The 22,270-nt window shown below is 38.0% G+C and overlaps 1 protein-coding gene and 2 long non-coding RNA genes across 3 annotated transcripts; 1 reads left to right on the top strand and 2 right to left on the bottom strand.

Annotated features, from left to right (window-relative positions):
* Window positions 1-354: 354 nt before the first annotated feature.
* LOC124461113 lies at window positions 355-1,423 on the bottom strand. The gene is made up of 3 exons (XR_006954941.1): window positions 1,299-1,423; window positions 1,154-1,230; window positions 355-1,086 (listed from the first exon to the last, which is right to left on the bottom strand). It is a non-coding gene; the product is annotated as an uncharacterized LOC124461113 (long non-coding RNA).
* Window positions 1,424-7,182: 5,759 nt separating this feature from the next.
* On the bottom strand, window positions 7,183-8,780 carry LOC6646543. The gene is made up of 2 exons (XM_002069180.3): window positions 7,574-8,780; window positions 7,183-7,500 (listed from the first exon to the last, which is right to left on the bottom strand). The coding sequence occupies exon 1, from the start codon at window positions 8,732-8,734 to the stop codon at window positions 7,823-7,825; it is 912 nt and encodes a 303-aa protein (XP_002069216.1). The 5' UTR covers window positions 8,735-8,780; the 3' UTR covers window positions 7,183-7,500; window positions 7,574-7,822.
* Window positions 8,781-11,912: 3,132 nt separating this feature from the next.
* On the top strand, window positions 11,913-12,565 carry LOC124461118. Its single transcript, XR_006954944.1, has 2 exons — window positions 11,913-12,473; window positions 12,529-12,565. It is a non-coding gene; the product is annotated as an uncharacterized LOC124461118 (long non-coding RNA).
* The last annotated feature ends 9,705 nt before the right edge of the window (window positions 12,566-22,270 follow it).

Raw genomic sequence — 22,270 nt, 5'->3', positions numbered from 1 at the left:
CCGTTTGGGTTTTCTGCCGTTTGTCTCTCCCCGCTTTTCACCGCTTGCCTAGCACTTGCCGGTAACGAAATTTGACTGATCAGATGGTCGCCAATGTAATTGCTTCGTCCCCTTTGGTGAATAACTTCTTCGCTGCTTGCACTATCCAACATAAATATCTTGGAATTCCGGCTTTGGAAATCATCGATACCAAAATTTGGGCTTTATATTTGTCTAACAAAAAAAATCATATACATACAGTGGCTCACAGCTTATTTCGTGCATGTTTATGCAATTTAAATGCAGTTTTATTTAGTGATCAATTATACTATATTTAGTTACTTTATTGTTTTTGTTACTTTTAAAATAACTTTTAAAAATTAAAAAAATGAACATCATTGCCTTTTTCTATGTCACAGCTTATTTCGTGCAATGCATTTAACCCTAAAAATTTATTCTAAACAAATTAAACTAGTATTTGGTGTGTCCCCCATTTTGTTTAATGACCTCTTTAATGCGTGTTTCCATTGAGGAAACCAATTTTTTAGTGACTTCAGGTGATATTTTTACCCATTCTTCCAGTGGGGCATTTTTAAGGTCATTTTTGTTGGAAATTGACCTTTTCCGGATGGTCATGTCAAATTTTGCCCACAAATTTTCAATCACATTAAGGTCAGGAAACTGGAAAGGAGGACTGACCACATGTGGGCAATCCCAGCTCAACCAGGACTTCACAATGCCGGATTTGTGTTTAAGGTCATTGTCTTAATAAAATCGGAATCGGCCCTCTAGACCTAATTTCTCTCCACTCTAAAGTAAATTCTCCTTTAAAACTGATGGATACATATGTCTGTCCATTGTTCCTTCGATCAAAACCAGGATTCCAACTCCCGAAGCCGCCATGCATGCCCCAACCATGACACTTCCACCGCCATGCTTCATAGTGGGGTTTAAGTTCTAATTATGAAGCCCGGTATTTGGTTGGCGCCGAGCATATTGCATCCAATCCGACCCAAAGATATTGAATTTGGATCCATCTGCATATATTATTTCATTCCAGAAAGAAATTGGGCGGGAAACATGATCCTTGGCAAAGGTTAGTCGACACTGTACATATATGGGATGAATATGAATGTCGTTAATGCGTTTTTTTTTTCTAGAGCTGTATAATTACCTTCTGCTTAATCAAAGCAATATATTTTAATTTCCTTATTTTGGCATTATGAACGAACATACCGAGACTTAGCAAATCTGCGTGCAAAAATTTTATTTGCAAAATAACCAAATTTTATTCAATCAAAAAAAAAAATAACACTTACTCAAGAAGTATATCTTGAAATAGAGAACACCAACATAATTGGTTTCTTTTTATCACCGATTCAAAACCATGAAGGATGGCTTGTATTTATTCGGATTAAAAATTTACTTGTGTTACTTTAACCACACAAAAAAAAAAAATGAACTATTAATTTTATCACTTCCTGCAAAAGGACTGTTTCGCTCGGTTGCCAATTTGAAAAGAATTTATCAAGACAGTTCGCCTATGCTCTAGGCCTAGCTTTGATCTTTGTTTAGACCCGAAGTCAATTGTCAAAATGACATTATCCGCTATTGGCATAATGGGAAAAAGAAATGTACCACTGTGGTGAACTTTCTTTCTGCAATCAAGCAGTGCATTCGCGGGTCATTTAAATTCTGGCCTTCCTTTGTTTCTTTTCTTTTTTTTTTTTCTCTTCTTTTTTTTTTGAGCTGCAAGTTTTAATTAAGGCACCTCCACACTGTTGAAATAACATCTAGGGATGGTCAAGCCAACGATTGTTGTAAAGATCCGTTTCCATTGTATCCATCTTTGACGCTATGGATGCCGGAGCAGCCAAATATTCCCTAATTTTATTGTGTCGGTATCGATTGACAGATATAATGTGAAATTGAGTGAATTATCCGGTTTGACTGGTGCCTCCGGCTCGCTAACTTCCCCTTGTAATTTACGAGTGGGGTTGATAAAAAACCAGAGGGTAGGGGCTAACTTCGAACGCGTCAAGGTTTTGTATACCCTTGATGTTTGTTACTCTTTCCGTTTCCATCTTAGCATAGGAAATAACAAAGCTGTTGATCAAAGACACTGTTTACCACCGATTGTTCCCATGTGAGCTATATGTTATACTCATCCGATCTTGATCAAATTTTCCAGTCATTAATAGCTACTTAAGGTAGCTGATAAATAAAGATAATTATCTTTGTGCAACACCAAAAATCAAACCGCACCGGACCTTTTTTTTCTGAAAGTACAAGTATTGAATAGCAAAACCCTATTTGGGTTTTTCAAAGTTAGCTCGTTTTTTTTTCGTTTTGGGGGTAATTTTTTAGTTTGTCATATGAGGTAAATATGACTTATGTATCGATTTCTTCTTCATGCATTCGACCTAAATCATCCTTATTTATTGTAGAAATGTTGTTAATTGTTAAATAAATTAATTTTATAAATGTTATATAACCCAAAATGACTTTTTCAGCTACAGTTCTAGAAAAATATACAATTAAGCCCTTTTTTAGAGTAGTTATGGAAGTATTTTTAATTTATAACTATTTTTTTGTGAGAATAATAATAACATTTTGGAAGTATTTTTAATTGATAACTATTTTTTTGTGAGAATAGTATCAAGATTCATTTACAACAACAAATAAACTTTGAAATGTGCCAAATTAGAAACGAGTTCTTTTTGGTTGTGGTTCAATTTCTTTATCAAGATCAAAGTAATCTTTTTATATTATAATATAAATTATGACAATTATGACATTTGCGTAGAAAGTAACGAAGGTATTGACAAAAGTCACTGTTTCCACTGCTTTCGATCGTTCCTATGGGAGCTATATGATATAGTCACTCGATCTTTTATCATGATCATGCAATTTCAATTCTGTTGCTCTAACGGTCTAGGAGAAGTTTGCGTTGATCCAGACGGACGGACGGACAGACGGGCATGGCTATATGAACTCGTCTCGTCATGCGGACCAAGAATATAAATATGTACTTTATATAGTCGGAAATGCTTCCTTCTATGCGTGGCACACTTCTGACCAAAATTAATATACCATTTTTGCAAGGGTATAAAAAAAGGCTTAATTTTTATTATTTTAGAAAACTGTAGCTGAAATGGCATTTTGGGTTATATTACATTCATAATATGAATTTATTTAAGCATGAACAATATTTCCACAATTAATGAGGATGATTTAGGTCGAATGCATGAAAAATAAATCAATATCTAACAAGGGGAACTTCAGGTATGCGAATCACCGATTTGAATGAATTTTGGATAAGTTGTAGAATACCCCGTCATTTGAAGCTGTGTGAAATATTTCAACGCACTATTCTATATTTTGCTAATAAATCGGCTTTAAAGTTATAACTTTGGTGACTTATAAGTAAAACGCCGAGTGGACTTCAAGCAGCTCGACGGTGTAAAGGGTAGAGGTCCTGCCTAAGATCTGCGGACCTCTGGTTCAACCCCCACCCGAAAATAGTTAGTATTGGGCTTTCATTTTTTTTCGGCGTTTTCGAAGTTAGTTCGAATAGATGTACTTTCAGAAAAAAAAGGTTCAATGCGGTTTGATTTCATCAACTCACAATTTGTTGCACAGTTTTATCAGATTCAGACGAATCAATGAGTGAAATCATAATATTCATCTTAACCTGACCAGCAAATTTATCCAATGCATACAATGTGAAAATCTTTCTCTGTTTATGATGTCCCTCTCAATATTGCAATGGAATGTAAATGGATATTATTATAATAATTGCCATGAACTATTAATTCCACAATAAATGAGGAATCGAACCAGGGACATTCCTATTTCCAAGCGAACACTCTATCAGCACAGCCACCGGGATACATACGAAGCTGATGCCAATATTTCTTGATATTCTTTCCACAGGGGCATATCCTACTCGCCTTGTTGCTGTTTTGTCAAAAATTAAAAATTTTGGTCGAGCGAGCTGTTGAAATGCGATGTTGTACAACTTCACGTTACACACACACTACGAAGCCTGAGCATGTACCGACGAGTGTACACATACATAGACAGAACGAAATCACAAGCGAAATAGGCCTGCCTTCGTCGTTCTGTAGTCTGTGCTAGACTGAAATTTTTTCGTAGCTGCTTGGCCCTCTCCCCACTTTAAGCTCTCATTGAGAGTACGAGCGTTCGGGTTTTCCCGAAGTTCTCTGGGGTTCCATGACTAGGCTATCGTTTGCAATCAAAAAATCATGAGTTTGTCCCATCTATGTGTTCTATGGTTAGTGATAATACACTCTCAAACCATTTATTGGATATTTTGACAACAACACTAGCAACTTCGTTGCAAAGCAAGGTGTCTGTATATTAATTCATAAAGATATTCCCCATAAGACTATATTAATAAATAGTAACCCATGTTCTTTGGGACTGGAAATTGTTTCTCACATTAATATATTTAACTCATTCATACCTCATTCATAATTAGTGACTTTGTATTTAAGCCCATCCCCTATATGGGCGATATTAATGCGTGCAATTTGCTTTGGGACTCTCGATCTCTCGTAGGCTTAGAATCTTTAAGCCGTTAATCTATTTTATTTCTACGCTGTTAAAAGTTAATGTTAATTAATTTCTTACATCCTAAAGATCATGTATCCACCCTACGATACTTAATATAAATAAATATTACCCACCCTTAATATTATCTAAAATCGATTATAAACTTCCCATCGACGGATGGTGTGCTTTTTCTAACATCAAAGGGATCCTGGCTCCATACCACTTAGCGATTTGACGAGCATTGGCGCTTATTTAACGTCTCCAAAAAAATGCATCCTCGCTGAGTCTCAACTCCCAACAAGAGTCGACTAAGCAACCTTCAAACTCATCCCCAAACTAATCCATAATCACCAAAGACTACCAGATAGCCATTCAACATAAGACAAAGTTTAAAGTCCTTTTAACAATTCGCAGATGTACTAATTTCGTCAATAAACACAATATCGAAACGGCACATAAATGGAACAAAGACTGCTTCTCACCATAATGGCTACTCGGACAAAGGTCCGACACACTCGATTCTGTGTTTAAGCAGCTTTTTTTACGTGATAAACTAATGGCCCTGGGGCCCTCGATTTCAGAAGCACTGTAAGCTACTGGAATTTTAGACATTGTTTTCAAAAGTGAAGAAATATTGTGTAGCAGAGAACTGATTTTATTTTCACCAGGGTCCAGAACACAAAATGCATAGTGAAAAATTTTCTGTTCGTATTAGAGAGCTGCATGAATGATAGAATAAACAAAAGGCCTGAGCCCCAGACGTTTAGGGGCTCCTTCAATCTACTATAATTGTATAGTTTTTGCATAGAGTTTCCTACCAAAGTTATCCGTCGGCAACTTTGTAGTATTTTTCCATAATTAATGGTTTTCCCTTATATTATATTTAAAGTAGTTTTTAGACCATACACCCATAGGGTGAAATGGTATATTAAAGTCGCCAAAATGTATGTAACAGGCAGAAGGAAGCATCTCCGACCCCACAAAGTATATATATTCTTGATCAGGATCAACAGCCGAGTCGATCTAGCCATGTCCGTCTGTCCGTCCGTCCGTCCGTCCGTCCGTCCGTCCGTCTGTCCGTCTGTCCGTCTGTCCGTATGAACACCTAGATCTCGGAGACTGTAAGAGCTAGAGCCACAAAATTTGGTATGTAGACTCGTGTAGTATGTAGAGTGATCAAGTTTATTTCAAATTTTTGCCACGCCCCTTTCCGCCCCCGCAATTTAAAAAAAGCGTTTATCTCAAAAACTATTCTAGCTAGAGACACCATATTTGGTATGTATATTCGCTTAGTAAATGCACACATTTTGTATGTATAAAAATTTTGCCACTACCTTTTCCGCCCCCGTAATTTGAAAAACTTGATTATCTCCCGTATTTTTTTACCTCATGCAATCAAATTTGGCACACTTCAATTGAATACTAATATCTATCAAAATACCAAATTTGATCAAAATCAGATAAAAAACAGTCGAGTTATGCATATAAACGTTTTTCCATAAGGCCGGAGTTGGCCGTTGGCTGGTGGGGGCGCTAGGGTGCTCGTATGATTGAGTGAGCGAGATACTAAGATATGCTTGTAAGAAGCATGTGAAAATGCATTTGTTTAATAAAGTTGAAATGTTTGCTTTACTGGTGTATGGTATACCTAAGTCGGCGAGACGACTTACTTACTTCATTTGTTCATAATATTAACTGAATGTTTAAAATTGAGGTGTAATACATATGTGTTTCTTTAAAGTGATTGATGGGCTGACCACTGAGTATATGTTCTTTCAAATTCAAGAGATATAATCAAGGCTAATCATTGTTTTTATTATGAGTGGAATCAAAGTCGAGTCTCATATTCAGTCTTCCAAATCCCTTCATAATTCTCGCTAATAGAAACGTTAGCCTTTAAACTATGTCGAATTAGAACTTGGATTTATGATCTTTATTTTAAGATAAACTTTTTTATGTGTACCGTGTTTCAATGTCTTACCATTTTTTTATTTTGAGTATTGAAAGCTTTTAGAGTGTTTAAAAAAGTGTAGTTTTACAATGTACAAAAGATTAATTCATTTTACAGGTGGTAATACTGCAAATGGTTTATTACATGGGCATCAGATTTGCTAGTTGAGAAAGAATCAGAAATCATTATAAACCAAGATTTCACGAAACGAACGCTGCACAAAAAGAAAAGTTTACCGGGTGAGAAAAAAAAGGGATGAACCAATCGTCGAACCTCAACAATAATTTATGGTAGAAGTTCACAATGTCATTATTGATAAAACCATTTGTGCAATCAAATCACGGTTAACGGAGCATGGAAAACTAGCAGCAGATTTCTCTTGCCTCGTGGGCCCTTCAACTTGTATGCCCGGTGGGCCCTTAGGGTCCCAGTCCGTGCCTGCACATACAACTACATATTTTTAGCGTTCTCTTTGTGTCGGTGTACTCTGTATAAGCAGCACTCGTAACAGCGAGAATTTTTTCTGGTAAACTGCTGAACTCGCGAGGACCTAAGAAGTGAAATTTTATATTATTAATATTGCTAATACGTGGTGACGACCAGCAATATTGTGAATGAAATAGTTGCATCATAAACCGTTCGACAGCCGTTGTGAAGCAATTCTAAGGCATAAGTGTAGTCTCACAGAAGCGATCTTTATTTCAACTTTGAACCCATCAGGATATAAATAGTAGTTAAAATGAAAATGACTTAATTCTTTTAAATATAAATACCGGATGAGCGCCCAAATATTGTAGCAGTGATTACTACAACATGTTTTTATATCCTTGCAAAGTGTATTATAAAGTTAGTCGGCTATTTTTAACGCAGAGATGTTTCCTACCCCATCGCATCAATATAGCCATGCCTCTCAATCCGTCGGTACGTGTGCTCTTTATGCCGCCATTAAAAAAGCTATTGACACAAATCTTGGTATTTACGATATTTGTAACCTGTGTGAGATGAAGTATGAAAATCATTCGGATCCACTATTCTTTTATTAAATATTTTGATTTATATATTTACAATGTGAAGGTATGAGACATGTTTTTATGTAGTAGTAGAGTCAGAAAAAGTTTGCAAATATTATTTCAAGAAAAAACCTTGGTATTTCCTTGTCCACGTCATTGTTGATCATAAGGTGAACAAAATTTGAGTGTGATAAAAGTAGTCAGGCAGTCAGAGTTTTTTGACTATTGCAAATTTAATTATTTCAATTGGCCAAAAGACATTTGCCGTTCTGTTAATATATAATATAATTAACAACTTTTAAAGTTACTGCTGTTGTTTAGTAAAAACACGTAGCAGATCTGTTGCAGTTTGAATAAATTTAATAGAATGTGCGATGGCATAATAAATATCCATTAGACTAGTGTTTTCATCATTTTCACAATGTTCTCCATACAAGTTAATTCCAGCCAATTTAGAACCGATAATTAAAGGATCACCAGGTCGTGTGCTACAAATGAAATGTTTTAAATTCTGTCTATTTTTTACGCAATAGAATTCTGGGTTCACGAGACCATCAGTGTGTTCATATTGAAACAAAGATGATTTACAACGCTGAAGGTGTACTAATTTTGCGTCGTACAGGTTTATAATGTACTCAGTCGGGTCAAAAAATACAATTTGCACTGGATCTCCTACTTTTGGTACACCTCGATAAATTTTGATTGGACGATAATGTGAACGTCGCAGTTTAGTTGCCAGGGCAACGAGTGCAATGTTGTGGGGTTTGAAATTTTTTTCCTTTCCTGGCATGTAAAATGCTATAACCTTTTTGGGAATAACATTTGTCGATATATTGAAATGACTTCCCGTATTTACACTCATATCCTTAGCTTTGTACTCTAGAGTGGGATCATAGGTAGATGAAATAAAACATCGCGCTGATGTTACGATCATTCGTTGTGAAATCAATATCCCTGCACACATGACGGAACCTTTATAAAGGATATTGACATAGTAACTGTTATGAAACAAGGATTCAGAGGTTACATTTTTGTGGGTTTGAGATCTAGCGTATTCTTCCAGATGTTCACGATTATAGTCAATGTGGTGCTCGGACTTGTGAGCATGATTGTAATAAGCAATTCTATGATAATTCTCGGTTTTTTTAATTATAGACGTAGCAGATGTTATGACAAGTCCAAGCTGAATTAAAAGGTAAGTAAATGAAATACGCATTCTAAAATTTTCCGAAATACATATATACCGGTAAAAGAACTAACTTAAACTAATGGTCATATAATGTTGTCATAAAAAATAAATACTAAATAAGTATCAGTGCAAAAACAAAGTAAGTAAGTCGCTTAATCGACTTCGGTATACCGTTGTATATATGTATGTCTATTAAACTTCATAAATGCTTCATAGCAAGCATATGTACTCTAGCCCCGCTACCAGCCTACGGCCAACTCCGCCCTTATATACCACCTAGTAAAATACGTTTATACGTTTAATTTAAATATTTCTATTCTATTTCCGATTTTAATAAAACTTAATACAAACGTTTTAGCGACTTTTATATACAATTTCACCCTATGGGTGCATGGTATAAAAATCAGAAAATCATTAGCCGTATCTAACGGTTTCTTCTACAGTTTTATACTCTTTTCGTTGAAAGGGAATATTAGCAACGCAAAGTTTTTTATCCATATAATGAAGTCAAATTTCTGCCTTTTTTTAAATCACAGGTCAGTTTATGGAAGTAATATTTTTTTTTGTTATAAGTAGGGTAATTTAAATTTTTGATAAAGAATTTTTATTTATTATTTTTTATTTTAAGAGCCTTGCAGAGGTTATTATGAAATTGGTCAGATGTTTGTAACGCACAGAAGGAGACGTTTCCGTCAGTGCAAATCATCTTCACGTCGCCATCTTAAGAGCGATAAGTAAATGAAATACGGGTACAGCCCGGGTACGACAAAGTATGAAAATCGTCAGGATCGGACACTATATCATTAAGTGCTATACGAATGATGCCGACTTCGGTATACCATGCACCATGTGAATAAATATTTCAAATTTTAAACAACAAATGTACGTCCTCACAAAAACACACGAGCACTCTAGCTCCGCTACTAGCCATATATATATTTTCCATGTTTCTAGTTCGATTTTTATGAAATTTGGTTTGTAGATATTAATAGCGCTCATTAATCTGCTGAACTTGGTTTCGGCAATGCAGGAGGCAATCGGGTTTTTCTAGATTATGGAGGCCAAAGTAGGCGCGTGGCTACGCGTGTTCTAAGCCAGTACACATTACAAATTTGGTATCTGTAGCTGGTATTGTCTTTGAGAAATCAGTTTTATTTAAGAGCGTAAAGGGGCGTAGCAAAAATTTAAAATATACTTGAACATCGTTGGTATTACAAGAGTGTACCAAATTTGGTGACTCCGAGTCTTTGAGATCTATGTACATGTTTATTCCGACAGCCGTGCGGACGGACGGACAGACGAATATGGCTAGAACGACTCGGTTGTTGATCCCGATCAGAAATATATATACTTATGTCGGAAAAGCTTCCTTCTGCCTCATGTTGGCGACATTAATATACCATTTTACCCTATGGGTCCATGGTATGAAGACAATGCACAAATATATTGTGAATGGAAGTCGAAAATGGGAATTCACGAGTTCACCTTTTCAAATTGCGGGAAGGGGCGTGGCAAAATATGTACACATTAAAAATGTGCGCATTTACTAAGAAAATATTCATACCAAATTTGGTGTTTCTAGTTAGTGTAGTGTTTGATAAAATCGGTTTAATTTAATTTGCGGGGACGGTAGTGGGCAAAAAATTTGAAACAAACTCGATAACTGTACATACTACACTAGACTACATACCAAATTTGGTGGCTGTGGCTCTTATAGTCTTCGAGATCTAGGTGCTCATATGGATGGACGGACGGACATGACTAGATCGTTACATACATTTTGGCGACTTTAATATACCATTTCACCCTATGGGTGTATGGTTTTAAAATAAGTAAATAAGTCGCCACCCGCTTTGTGGACCAAAAATTTTAATTGGCGAAGACCAAATGTACGTATGTTTAATGAACTCTTTTTGCATGCTTCACGCATATGCTATTTCTCTAACTCTTAGAAACAAAGCACTCTAGCACTGTGTTGAGTTGTTGGTACCATATATTGTAGTGTTCCATATTATTTTAAGTTGTTGAATATTTTTGTTGCTAAGAAATTTGGTGAATTCTGCAAAGTTGAAGTTGGAGGTGTAAAGTAAGGGACTAAAAATTGTAGATTTAGCTACCGTGTCAGCGATTTCTGGGAATTCAGGTTATTTCTTATTTCAGGTCCAGTTTTAGTAAAAAGTGTCCTGATTATTGTTAAATTGTTATTGTTGATGTTCCCGATAATTTTTACAGAACAGAGAGGATCAGAGCTATTTATAAAGTGACCTTTTCTATTTTTAATTATTGTTATTGCGTTTTAATTGGCTATGGTTTCGGCTGGTTATAAATTTTTTTTTCGGTGGATATGGCAAAAGTCGTAGAGTTGATTTTGTTGCGTGCCCATAGATAAATATTGGATTTTACATATTGCAGCAGGAGAGACGGTCACACATGCTCTCTTGCTACTCTTCGATCCCGGAATTTTAATAAGAGGTAAGTTTAGCGCGTCTGATGTGTCAGTCAGTCGTTGCTAAGCGTTGAGGAGAGTAAGTCAGATATCGAGAGGACATTAATAATAACTATAATAAATAATAATAAGTGCAGCTAAGAAATAAAATAAACTACTATTAATCTAAAGCTACTAAAACCCGAATCTCCTAAATATTCTGACATCGGTTGATTCATCTACCGCCCACAATATCAGAAGTGGTGAACTTTAACGCAATGAATATCAACATTGAGGCTCACAATTGGCCAACTTTAAAGAAGTGGCTGGAGCTGTTAGACTTGCCTACTACAGGGTCAAAAGCCGAGCTTGTGGCGCGCTTTAACGATGTTCCAGTAGATCGACGAGGAGCTTGTTCCATAACTGTCAACTGTCAGAGATCACAAATGAGAAAGAAAGAGACAACAACACAGATGTCTTACTAAAAAAATTGTGCGATTCGCTTCGACCACAACTGTTCGACATAGTGGCGCCTCAACGCCAGACAGAAAACGAAACGCACGATTCAGTGCCAACAAGCAACGACTTTTGCACGGGACACGACAGCGGCACGGAAAACGAAAGCAGCGAAATCGAGACGGCAGCAGAACTGATTGGCGCGCAAAACCAGCGTCGTGAACCAGAACCAATTGGCGCGCAAAACCAGCATCGTGAACCAGTGTTGGTAAACCAACGCTCGGAGGAAATGTTGGAAAGCGGTTTTTCGTCGGCTGCAAAATTTCAATTAGCAAAGGAAGCGTTGTTGGAATTTAATGGGAACTCGTGTGGAAAGAAATGGGTCACGCAGCTGACAAATATAAGCGGCAAGTCGTTCGGGACAACTGTGTCTCAAGCAAATGCCAGGCGCCTATTCGAGTCTCGAATTTGGAACGCCAATGAGAGTTTCGTCAGTTACATTGATGAGAAGGCCAGGCTGTCAGATGCTATCAGCATCAGCGAAGAGAAGCGAGAAGACAAAGCCATTGAAGGGATTGCTGGGTGGACTCCGCATTCAAGCGCAGTTTCAAGGATTCAAGTGCGTTGCAGAATTACGCCGAATTATTTTCAGGCATTCAGCTACCGGCACAGCGAGCAGCAAGAGAGACTACAAAGGTGGCCACTACGGACAGACGTTCCAAAGAAGATTTCCGTTGCTACAACTGCAACTCGAAGGGCCACATGAGCAAGGACTGTAAGAAACCCGACAGAGTGCCAGGGTCCTGCTTCGGATGCGGTGCTTTGGATTATTGGGTGTCTAAGTGTCCACTCAATACAGAGAAGCTAGCTAAAGGATGCGACGACGTAAGATATGTTAAGATATATTTTAAAACACCAAGTAATCCTGACTTAATTACAGCATGCTTCATAGACTCAGGCAGTGATGTTTCACTTATTAAAATCTTTTGTCTACCAGAAAAAATACATTTAAATTAATTTAATAAATATTACGGATTAAATAAGAGTCCACTGATGTCATATGGAAAAGTCAAGTGTTTTGTTGTAAAAAATTCAATAAAAGTATTCTTTTACTTAATAGTCGTTGATAATGAGTCTATGAGCTATGAAGTAATTTTGGAAAGAGATTTTATGAAAGCATGTAATATTAAGTTAGACTTAAATGCCTTGAAAAGGGGTACACTTGTAAGGAGAGAAGGCGAAAATGAACTTGGAGAGCGGTCGGAGTTTGAGTCCTTGTCATTGCAGACATGCCATACAGATTTGCAAATAGCTAGAAATGTAAATGTTGAGAGAATAGTTGATGAAATAGTTAAGGAGAAAAATTGTAAGATAGAAGAATCACGAAGAGATGTACCCCCGAAGATGAGGAAGAGGAAATTGTTAGCGAAATAGTTAAGGAAAGTGATAGCAAGATTGTAAGTGAAATAGAGAATGGAGTCACAAGCAAAATGGTTACGAAAAGTAGGAATGAAGCTGTTATTGAGTTGGTCAATGAAAAAGTTAGATCTGATAGAAAATGTGAAGAAAGAAAAGAAACTACGGATGACCAATCTCTAAGCGAAATAGAATTTAAATTGTTAAATATCGAGTGTTTCAACACAGGAGCTGATTGCAACATAGGTGAAAGATTAGATTTTAAAATCCGGAAAAAGTTTGAGCAATTGTTTGAGAGTTCATATTTGGTAGCACAAAGGCCTGAATTGCCTGACGTAAAATGTGAAATGAAGCTCAACTTGGAAGATTGTCATATTCTGAGAAAGGGAAATTGCAGTCGATGTTAGACGGGTACTTGGAGAAGAAGATCATTCGCCCTAGTGAGTCGGAGTATGCATCACCCATTGTGTTGGTGCCTAAGAAAGCTGGCGAGTTAAGGTTGTGCATTGACTTTAGGAGATTGAACAAAGTTTTGGTGAAAGATAACTACCCTATACCTCTGATAGACGATTTATTAGACAAGCTTGGCGACAAACGTTTTTTTTCTAAATTGGATCTAAAAGATGGCTATTTTCACGTGTTCATGGAGGAAAACTCTGTTAAATATACAAGTTAACAAGTAACACTTAACATAGGATATTTTATAAGTTCATAATCTACCCTCGCTATCGCGTGCTCCATAAGTTAAGTAGCAGCCCTCGCAATTGCGACATTGCATAAATTGTATCAGCGCGCTATAGCTGCAATGGTCAGCGACGGTAACCGGACACTTTTGTTTTGTTGCAAGAGTTTCCGTTATCGCCGAAGATTTGCTGAGTCGGCTTGCCGACCATGACATTGTGGCGTGATGCGAATTTTGGGCTTAGCTTAAGTGAAATATTCTATGTATTAAAAAATCAGTTTGAATACAGCGCTCTTCCAGTAAGTCGCTTAAATAAATATTCACTCCGGCACTTAGCCGTAAAATAATTTGTTTTATTGTCTGAGCCCAAGGCCAGCAATAAGAGGCTCAGTTTGCCTCTCAACCTAATCTTCACCCTTAACAGGACTGGAGTATTGTAATTGGCGCCCACTAGTGGTCGGACTCCACATCCACTAATAACCAAACAGCAGCACAGGAGCTGCAACAAGCAACAACAAATAAGACAGCAGCGAGGGAGCTGCGAGTGACCAACATAATAAAGAAATATTTTTTTTTGTGTTAGTGGAATCATGTAAGTGGATACTCTAGCCAAAATTTTTTCTTATACAAAAGTCTTAATTTTTTGTAAAAATTAGTTTAGTACTTGTGAGTGTTTAATATTGCAACAGATCATAATTAATAACAGTAATCTGAACTAGGTTTCTAAAACTTGTGAGAGTGACTGCCTTGAGAATTTTAGTTAAAACAATTTATCATCCAGTTCGTTAATAAAATTAATTTGTGTTACTTTCTGTGTCTAAAATTGTGCTATATCAATACATACAGTTCTCGTGGTTCAGAGCTACAACGTAATTCGACCCGTTTTGCTTTTCGCGGCCACTGGCCTGCGCATGTTCAGCCAATACAGAACACCTCGCAAGCACTTTAGCGACTCAGATTCCGACTGTGACATTCGCATCGAAGCCTCGGCTACAAAACCTCTCCCTGCAGTTTCTCCCCATTAGGTAAAATGGATCCAGATCAGCTTAGGGAAATAATAAGGTCAGCTGTCAGCGATGCTTTAGCAGAACAGGCCGCTGCAAACGAGCAGAGGGAGCGAGCATTGACTCAAAGAATTAATGAGTTGGCTCAACAAATAGCAGCAGCAAACGCTGCCGCCCCACAAATAGCAGCAGCTAACGTTGCCGCCCCACAAGTAGTAGCATATGCTACTATAGGAATTAGAAACGACATTCGCTGTGACGAGCCACTAGATGCCGTCAAATGTTTACCTGAGTTTCCACAGGAAAATATTAAGCAGGTACTCTCGGAGTACTACTTTCCAAAGATGGCAAGAATTGCCAATGAAATAGTTCAAAACTGCAAAACATGTGCTAGGGCTAAATATGATAGACACCCCAAAAAACAAGAGCTTGGAGAGACACCGATCCCCTCACATGTAGGAGAGATGTTACACATAGACATTTTCTCCACTGACAAGAAATACTTTCTAACTTGCATCGACAAGTTCTCTAAGTTTGCTATTGTCCAACCGATCCCCTCAAGAACCATTGTGGATCTGAAGCCAGCTCTAATGCAAATCATGAATTTTTTTCCTAAAGCCAGATCCATTTACTGCGACAATGAACCGTCATTGAATTCAGAGACCATAGTGACTATGCTCGCAAACAGCTATGGGGTCAGCATTTCAAATGCACCGCCATTGCATAGCATCTCAAATGGACAGGTTGAGCGCTTTCACAGCACCCTGTTAGAGCTAGCCAGATGCCTAAAAATCGATAGAGGCATAAATGACACTGTAGAAGTCATTTTACTGGCTACAACTGAGTACAATAAGTCGATCCATTCGGTCACCGACCAGAGACCAGTCGATGTGGTTCAGGCTCACCCAGATGAGCCACAAGGAAAAATACAAGAAAAGATCAGAAACGCTCAGACGATGCTCAGAGCTAGGGAGAACGCAAATCGTCAGAATAGGGTCTTCGACGTTGGTGACAGAGTTTTGGTCAAGTCCAACCGACGGCTCGGAAACAAACTCACACCTTTATGTGATGAGAAGACAGTGGAAGCAGACCTGGGGACCGAGGTCCTCATTAAAGGGAGGGTGGTCCACAAGGACAACCTAAAGTGACTCCCTTGTCTTTTTTGTACACCCTTTTTAAGCCACTAGGCAAACTCGTATAAGCTAGATATAGTTGTTTAACTTACTTTTGGCCACTTGGCATAATTTTTACAAACTTACTTGGTGGTGGGCCGTGAAAAGAAAAACAGAAAAATTGCGAAAAAATAAGAAAACAACCTCATTTCACAGGTTTGGATCCATACTAAAGGTTGTGGCGGGTACACCCGATGTTGAAGATTTAGAGCAGACTAGGTTAACTGAAATGCAATTGATAAACGCCAATAATAGACAGATAGAAATAAACACTAGAGTTCAGGACCAGCTTAATCAGTTAACAATTACTGTCAACAAAATTCTCAAGATAGCCAAAGACTCACAGGTTGACACTGGCCATTTATATGAAACACTTCTGTCTAGAAACAGAATGCTAATGATGGAGTTGCAAAATTTAATGCTTGCTATTACTCTGGCAAAGGCCAACATTGTTAGCCCAAACATTTTGGACCATTCAGATTTGAAATCAATTTGGCTAGAGGAACCCACCAACACTCCCATAGAAGATCTTATGTCCGTTGCGTCCGTAAAAGTTCTTCAATCCATTAACACGATACACTTTATAATTAAATTCCCCAAGATTAAAAGAGCTTGCAGAAAGATCACGATTTATCCTGTTATCCACAAGAACTTCATAGTGCGATTGTTTGACAACGTCATAGCCGAATGCGATGGAGAAACCCACACACTGCAGAGTTGCGCCGCTTCACCTGGAGCCACATTTTGTCGTCTGGCTTTGGAAAGTTCATGTGCCAAAGAGCTCCATGCAGGTGTCACGGCACACTGCGAGATCCAGCCGAGCAACCTGGAAATAATCACCCATGTAAATGACGGAATCATAATCCTCAACGACGGGTCCGCAAGGATTCAGGTGGACAACGGCACTGAGATCCAGGTACAAGGCACGCATCTCATCACGTTCGGAGACCGAGTCGCAATTAACGGGACTCTGTTTTACAATCACAACAACGTGCGCAATAGAGTCCCGGGTATTGCCAATTCTCCCTTGCTGAACATCACTGCCACCCAAGATGTCCTCAGCCTCCCTTACCTTCATCGTTTGAATGAACGTAATCTGGAGGTGATACAGCAATTCCAAAAAAACGCCGGAACTGATCAGGCCTATCGTGTGGCATTCATCATCGGAGCCATATGCTGTGCTTTGATCTGCATTGGCCTCACTCTTTGTCGACTCATCGGTGCAAAGAAGTCTGCAATGCAGTTACGAGAAGTCGTCGCCGGGATTGGGTCGGCCGAGGACGGCCTTACACTTGAAGGGGAGTAGTTAACAAGTAACACTTAACATAGGATATTTTATAAGTTCATAATCTACCCTCGCTATCGCGTGCTCCATAAGTTAAGTAGCAGCCCTCGCAATTGCGACATTGCATAAATTGTATCAGCGCGCTATAGCTGCAATGGTCAGCGACGGTAACCGGACACTTTTGTTTTGTTGCAAGAGTTTCCGTTATCGCCGAAGATTTGCTGAGTCGGCTTGCCGACCATGACATTGTGGCGTGATGCGAATTTTGGGCTTAGCTTAAGTGAAATATTCTATGTATTAAAAAATCAGTTTGAATACAGCGCTCTTCCAGTAAGTCGCTTAAATAAATATTCACTCCGGCACTTAGCCGTAAAATAATTTGTTTTATTGTCTGAGCCCAAGGCCAGCAATAAGAGGCTCAGTTTGCCTCTCAACCTAATCTTCACCCTTAACAGGACTGGAGCTTTGTAATTTACATCCTTCGTCACTCCGTTAGGCCAGTTTGAGTTCCTCAGGATGCCAATGGGTCTGAAAAACTCATCATCAGTGTTTCAAAGATTTGTGAACAAAATTTTTACAGATATGATTAGAGATAGTAAAGTGAATGTGTATCCAGACGATATCATGGTAGCCAGTAGAACTGCCGAGGAGCACCTGGATATACAGGAAGAAGTTTTTAGAAGGATAATCAGAAAAAAGCTGGAGTTGCGTATAGATAAGTGTGAGTTCTTTCAGTCAAGCATTAAATACTTGGGATTTCTCATATCGGAAGAGGGCATTAGAGCCGATGACAAGGGCGTAGATGCGCTTAAGAACTTTCCCATACCAACAAATGTTGACACAGTAAGAAGTTTCTTGGGATTGGCGTCTTATTTTCGTCGTTTTATTAGAAACTTTTCGTTAATTGCAAAACCACTCTATGACCTATTGAAGAAAGATAGGGTGTTTAAATTTGGAATGGAAGAGCTGGATTGTTTTTCGTTGCTCAAACATAAATTAGTAGAATCGCCGGTGTTGGCAATATATAACCACAAGGACGAATTTGAGCTGCATTGTGATGCGAGCGCGTTAGGCTTTGGGGCAATGTTAATGCAAATGAAAGAAGACAAGAAACTGCACCCTGTTTTCTATTTCTCAAAACGGACGTCTGATGTAGAATCAAAGTACCACAGTTCCGAAATAGAGATTTTGGCAATAGTATATGCAGTCCGCAGATTCAGAGTGTATTTACAGGAGCATTAAGCAGTTACCGAGCAAAATGCTCTTTGGAGTAAAACAAAAAGTGATGAGTTAAGAGAAGAACTAGAGCAGTTAGGAATAGTGAATGATCCAAGAAATTTGGATACAATTGGAAAGGATGGGGAAATACATCAGAAGCAAAGCCAGAAGTACAATGAGCAGCAGTATAATAGCAAAAGGGTAGCACCCACAGGATATAAGGCAGGGGATTATATTATGGTGAAGAATTTGATTTAACTATAGGAGCGTCAAAAAAGCTAATCCCAAAACACAAAGGGCCTTATGTGATAGACAAGGTTCTCAAAAATGACCGATTTTTAATTAAGGATGTGGAAGGCTTTCAGCTTAGTCGTAACCCTTATCAAGGTATCAAGGTGTTTGGAGTAGCCACAATATAAAACATTGTGTAGGTAAAAGAAAACGCGACTAAAAGTTATGCTTGAACAAATGAAAATAATGATAACTGTAATAGACTTTTTTATAATGTATCTTAACTAATTTATATCTTCTTATATCTTATAATAGTTATAAGATTTCACCTTATTGTAACGTTACTTATGTAAAGATCAGGAGATCTTACGGTCAGGACGGCCGAGTTGTAGCAGGAGAGACGGTGACACTTGCTCTCTTGCTACTCATCGATCCCAGTATTTTAATTGACTCTCTGAGAGAGAGGTAAGTTTAGCGCGTCTGTCATATGAGTCAGTCGTTGCTGAGCGTTGAGGAGTGTGAGACAGATATCAAGAGAACTTTAATGATAACTACGATAAATAATAACTATAATAAACACTAACTACAATAAGTACATTACGAAATAAAATAAACTACAATTAATGTAAAGCAAATAAAACCCGAATCTCTTAAACACTCTAACTTAACGCATTGGACATCAACATTGAGGCTCATAATTCGCCAACTTTAAAGAAGTGGCTGGAGTTGTTGGACTTGCCTACAACAGGGTAAAAGGCCGAGCTTGTGGCGCGCTTAAACGATGTTCCAGTGGATCGACGAGGAGCTTGTTCCATATCTATTGGAACTGAGACTGTCGAGGAAAGTACAGAAGACGAAAGTAACTGTAAGAGGGAGACAACAACACTGATGTCTCGTTGAAATTGTGCGATTTACTGCGACCACAATTGTTCGACATAGTGGCGCCTCAACGCCAGACACAAAACGAAACGCACGATTCAGTGCCGACGAGCAACGAATGTTGCGCGAACGACAACGGCAGCGAAAACGAGATGGCAGCAGAACTAATTGGCGCGCAAAAGCAGCGTCGTGAACCAGAACCAGTTGGCGCGCAAAACCAGTGTCGTGAACCAGTTTTGGTAAACCAACGCTCGGAGGAAATGTTGGAAAGCGGTTTTTCGTCAGCTGCCAATTAGCAAAGGAAGCGTTGTTGGAATTTAATGGGAACTCGTGTGCAAAGAAATGGGTTACGCAGCCGAAGAATATAAGCGGTGTATATGGAATCAAAGGTGTACAAATGCACATGCTTCTAGTCTCCAAGCTTAAAGGACGGGCTCATGAGTGGCTACATGCCAATGGCACGCGCATTTTGGAACCCGTGGACAACATCTGTGAGCAGCTTGTCGAGTCGTTCGGGAAAACTGTGTCTCAAGCAGATGCCAGGCGCCTATTCGAGTCTCGAATTTGGAACGCCAATGAGAGTTTCGTCAGTTACATCGATGAGAAGGCCAGGCTGTCAGATGCTATCTGCATCAACGAAGAGGAGCGAGTAGACAAAGCCATTGAAGGGATTCCTGTGGAGGGACTCCGCATTCAAGCGCAGATTCAAGGATTCAAAGAAAACGCGACTAAAAGTTATGTTTTCTTTACGGCCGAGTTGTAGCAGGAGAGACGGTCACACTTGCTCTCTTGCTACTCTTCGATCCCAGTATTTTAATAAGAGGTAAGTTTTGTGGGACAAAGTAGATGACCTGGAAAAAACGCACCAGAGAAGTAAACAGGCAAGGCAGCAAGAGCAGCAGAACCAACAGCAGCAGAACCAATAGCAGCAGATGCAGCACATAATAAAAAAAATAATAAAAAAAAGAGTGCTAATATAGGCACCTTTGCGGCAAGAGGCGATCTTTGCGCTGCCACTATAAATTAATTTAAATACACAAAAACAAAATGAAAAAAATTAATATATATTGTCTACAAATTTGTTTTTTTTTGAATAAATCTATCATAGCCACAAATACCCTCGAAACAAAAATAAAATGAAAAATATCAAAGAAGCTAACATCGGCTATGCCGAAGTTTATATACCCTTGCAGTCCTTGGTAATAATAATTTTACATGTTCAAAATGTGTTTTCTGCTACTCAATTCATTAATATACAAACAACCGGGTAATAAAAACCCCCGAAAAAAAATTTCAGCCCGATAGCTCTTAAGACGGCTGAGTAAAACGCATACGCACAGACGGACGGACATGGCTATATCAACTCAGCTTCTCATGCTGATCAAGAATATATATACTTTATGGGGTCGGAAACGTCTCCTTCTGTGCGTTACAAACATCTGACCAATTTTATAATACCCTCTGCAAGGGCATAAAAAACACAAAAATTCATATTTTTGAAATATACACTAAAATGTAAAATACACCCAAAAAAAAATACATATACATATATAATTTTAAAAAATTCCAATCGGCCTAATAAACCCCAACATACCCTAACGAATAGCACATGTCAAACATGTGCACTCAAAAGTGCACAAACAACATAAGCACACTTGTAACAGAATTTCAAATAGACCAGAACATAGAAATATTAAGAGAAAAGTTTCAGAAAGCGTACAAATGCAAAAATAAGACAATTTATATACATCCTCAGACCATTAATAAGCACCTTGAAACTATCTTTGAGGGTTACAATAAAATAAAGAATAACAATACAGACATATGCAATGAATCAAGTAGTAAGATCTTCACTGAACTAATATACAGTTTAAATAAACAACTAATAAGTATAGCAACAAAACATAATATAAAATTCACAATACCGGTAGATTCAAATCTAGAAGCAACTTCTGAACCTGTAGTAGCAACAGACACAGAAGAACCAGGTGTAAAAGATAACCAAGAAGACATTCAAGATATTAATACAAAACCATAAATGGTGCAAACAAAAATTGAATTTCTTAATACAGCTTCTAAGCTTCAAGAGTATGATGGTGGAGTAGAAAGACTTCAAAGTTTCATAGATTCATTAGAATTAATTAATAAAATAAAGGCAGAACACGAAGAAACAGCTATTAAAGTCATAAAAACAAAACTAAAAGGGGACGTTAGACTACTAGTAACAAATGAAAACACTATAAATGGTATAATCCAAACATTAAAAAAGGAAATTAAGGGTAAAACAGATCAGGTAGCAGAGGCAAGATTAATGAATTTAAAACAAAATGGCAAGAAAGCAAGTTTATTTATGTCAGAAATAGAAAATCTTACTAAATCATTAAAACGCGCGTTGATAACAGACAACGTATACCCCGAAACAGCAAAGAAATATGCAACTCAGATAGCAGTGAAATCAATAATAAAAAACTGCGAAAACGAAAAGGTCACAACAATAATAGAAGCAGGCAATTTTACTAAAATTATTATGTTGTAGCTAAATTTGCAAATACATCTACAAATATGGAACAGGATCACAGCGTGTTTTATACTAAAAGAAACAACTCGTATAATATGTTATGGCTGGGGTGTTTTTTTGTTTATAGTTATCGATAGGTCAGGAAATATGTAGTGTTGGATAATGGAGACAGGAATGTAGGGAATTTTTCCCCTTAAACGGGTAAGGGAGCGGGTAACAAATGAGAAGATCGGTAGCCCGGCTTTTCAAATCTGAGAGAGAGGATTTCGGAGTTGGG

The sequence above is a fragment of the Drosophila willistoni genome, unplaced genomic scaffold (assembly GCF_018902025.1).
Source record: "Drosophila willistoni isolate 14030-0811.24 unplaced genomic scaffold, UCI_dwil_1.1 Seg209, whole genome shotgun sequence".
NCBI classification, from domain to species: domain Eukaryota; kingdom Metazoa; phylum Arthropoda; class Insecta; order Diptera; family Drosophilidae; genus Drosophila; species Drosophila willistoni.
Note: the sequence above shows the minus strand (reverse complement) of the source record. Positions and strands in the feature narration are given on the sequence as shown.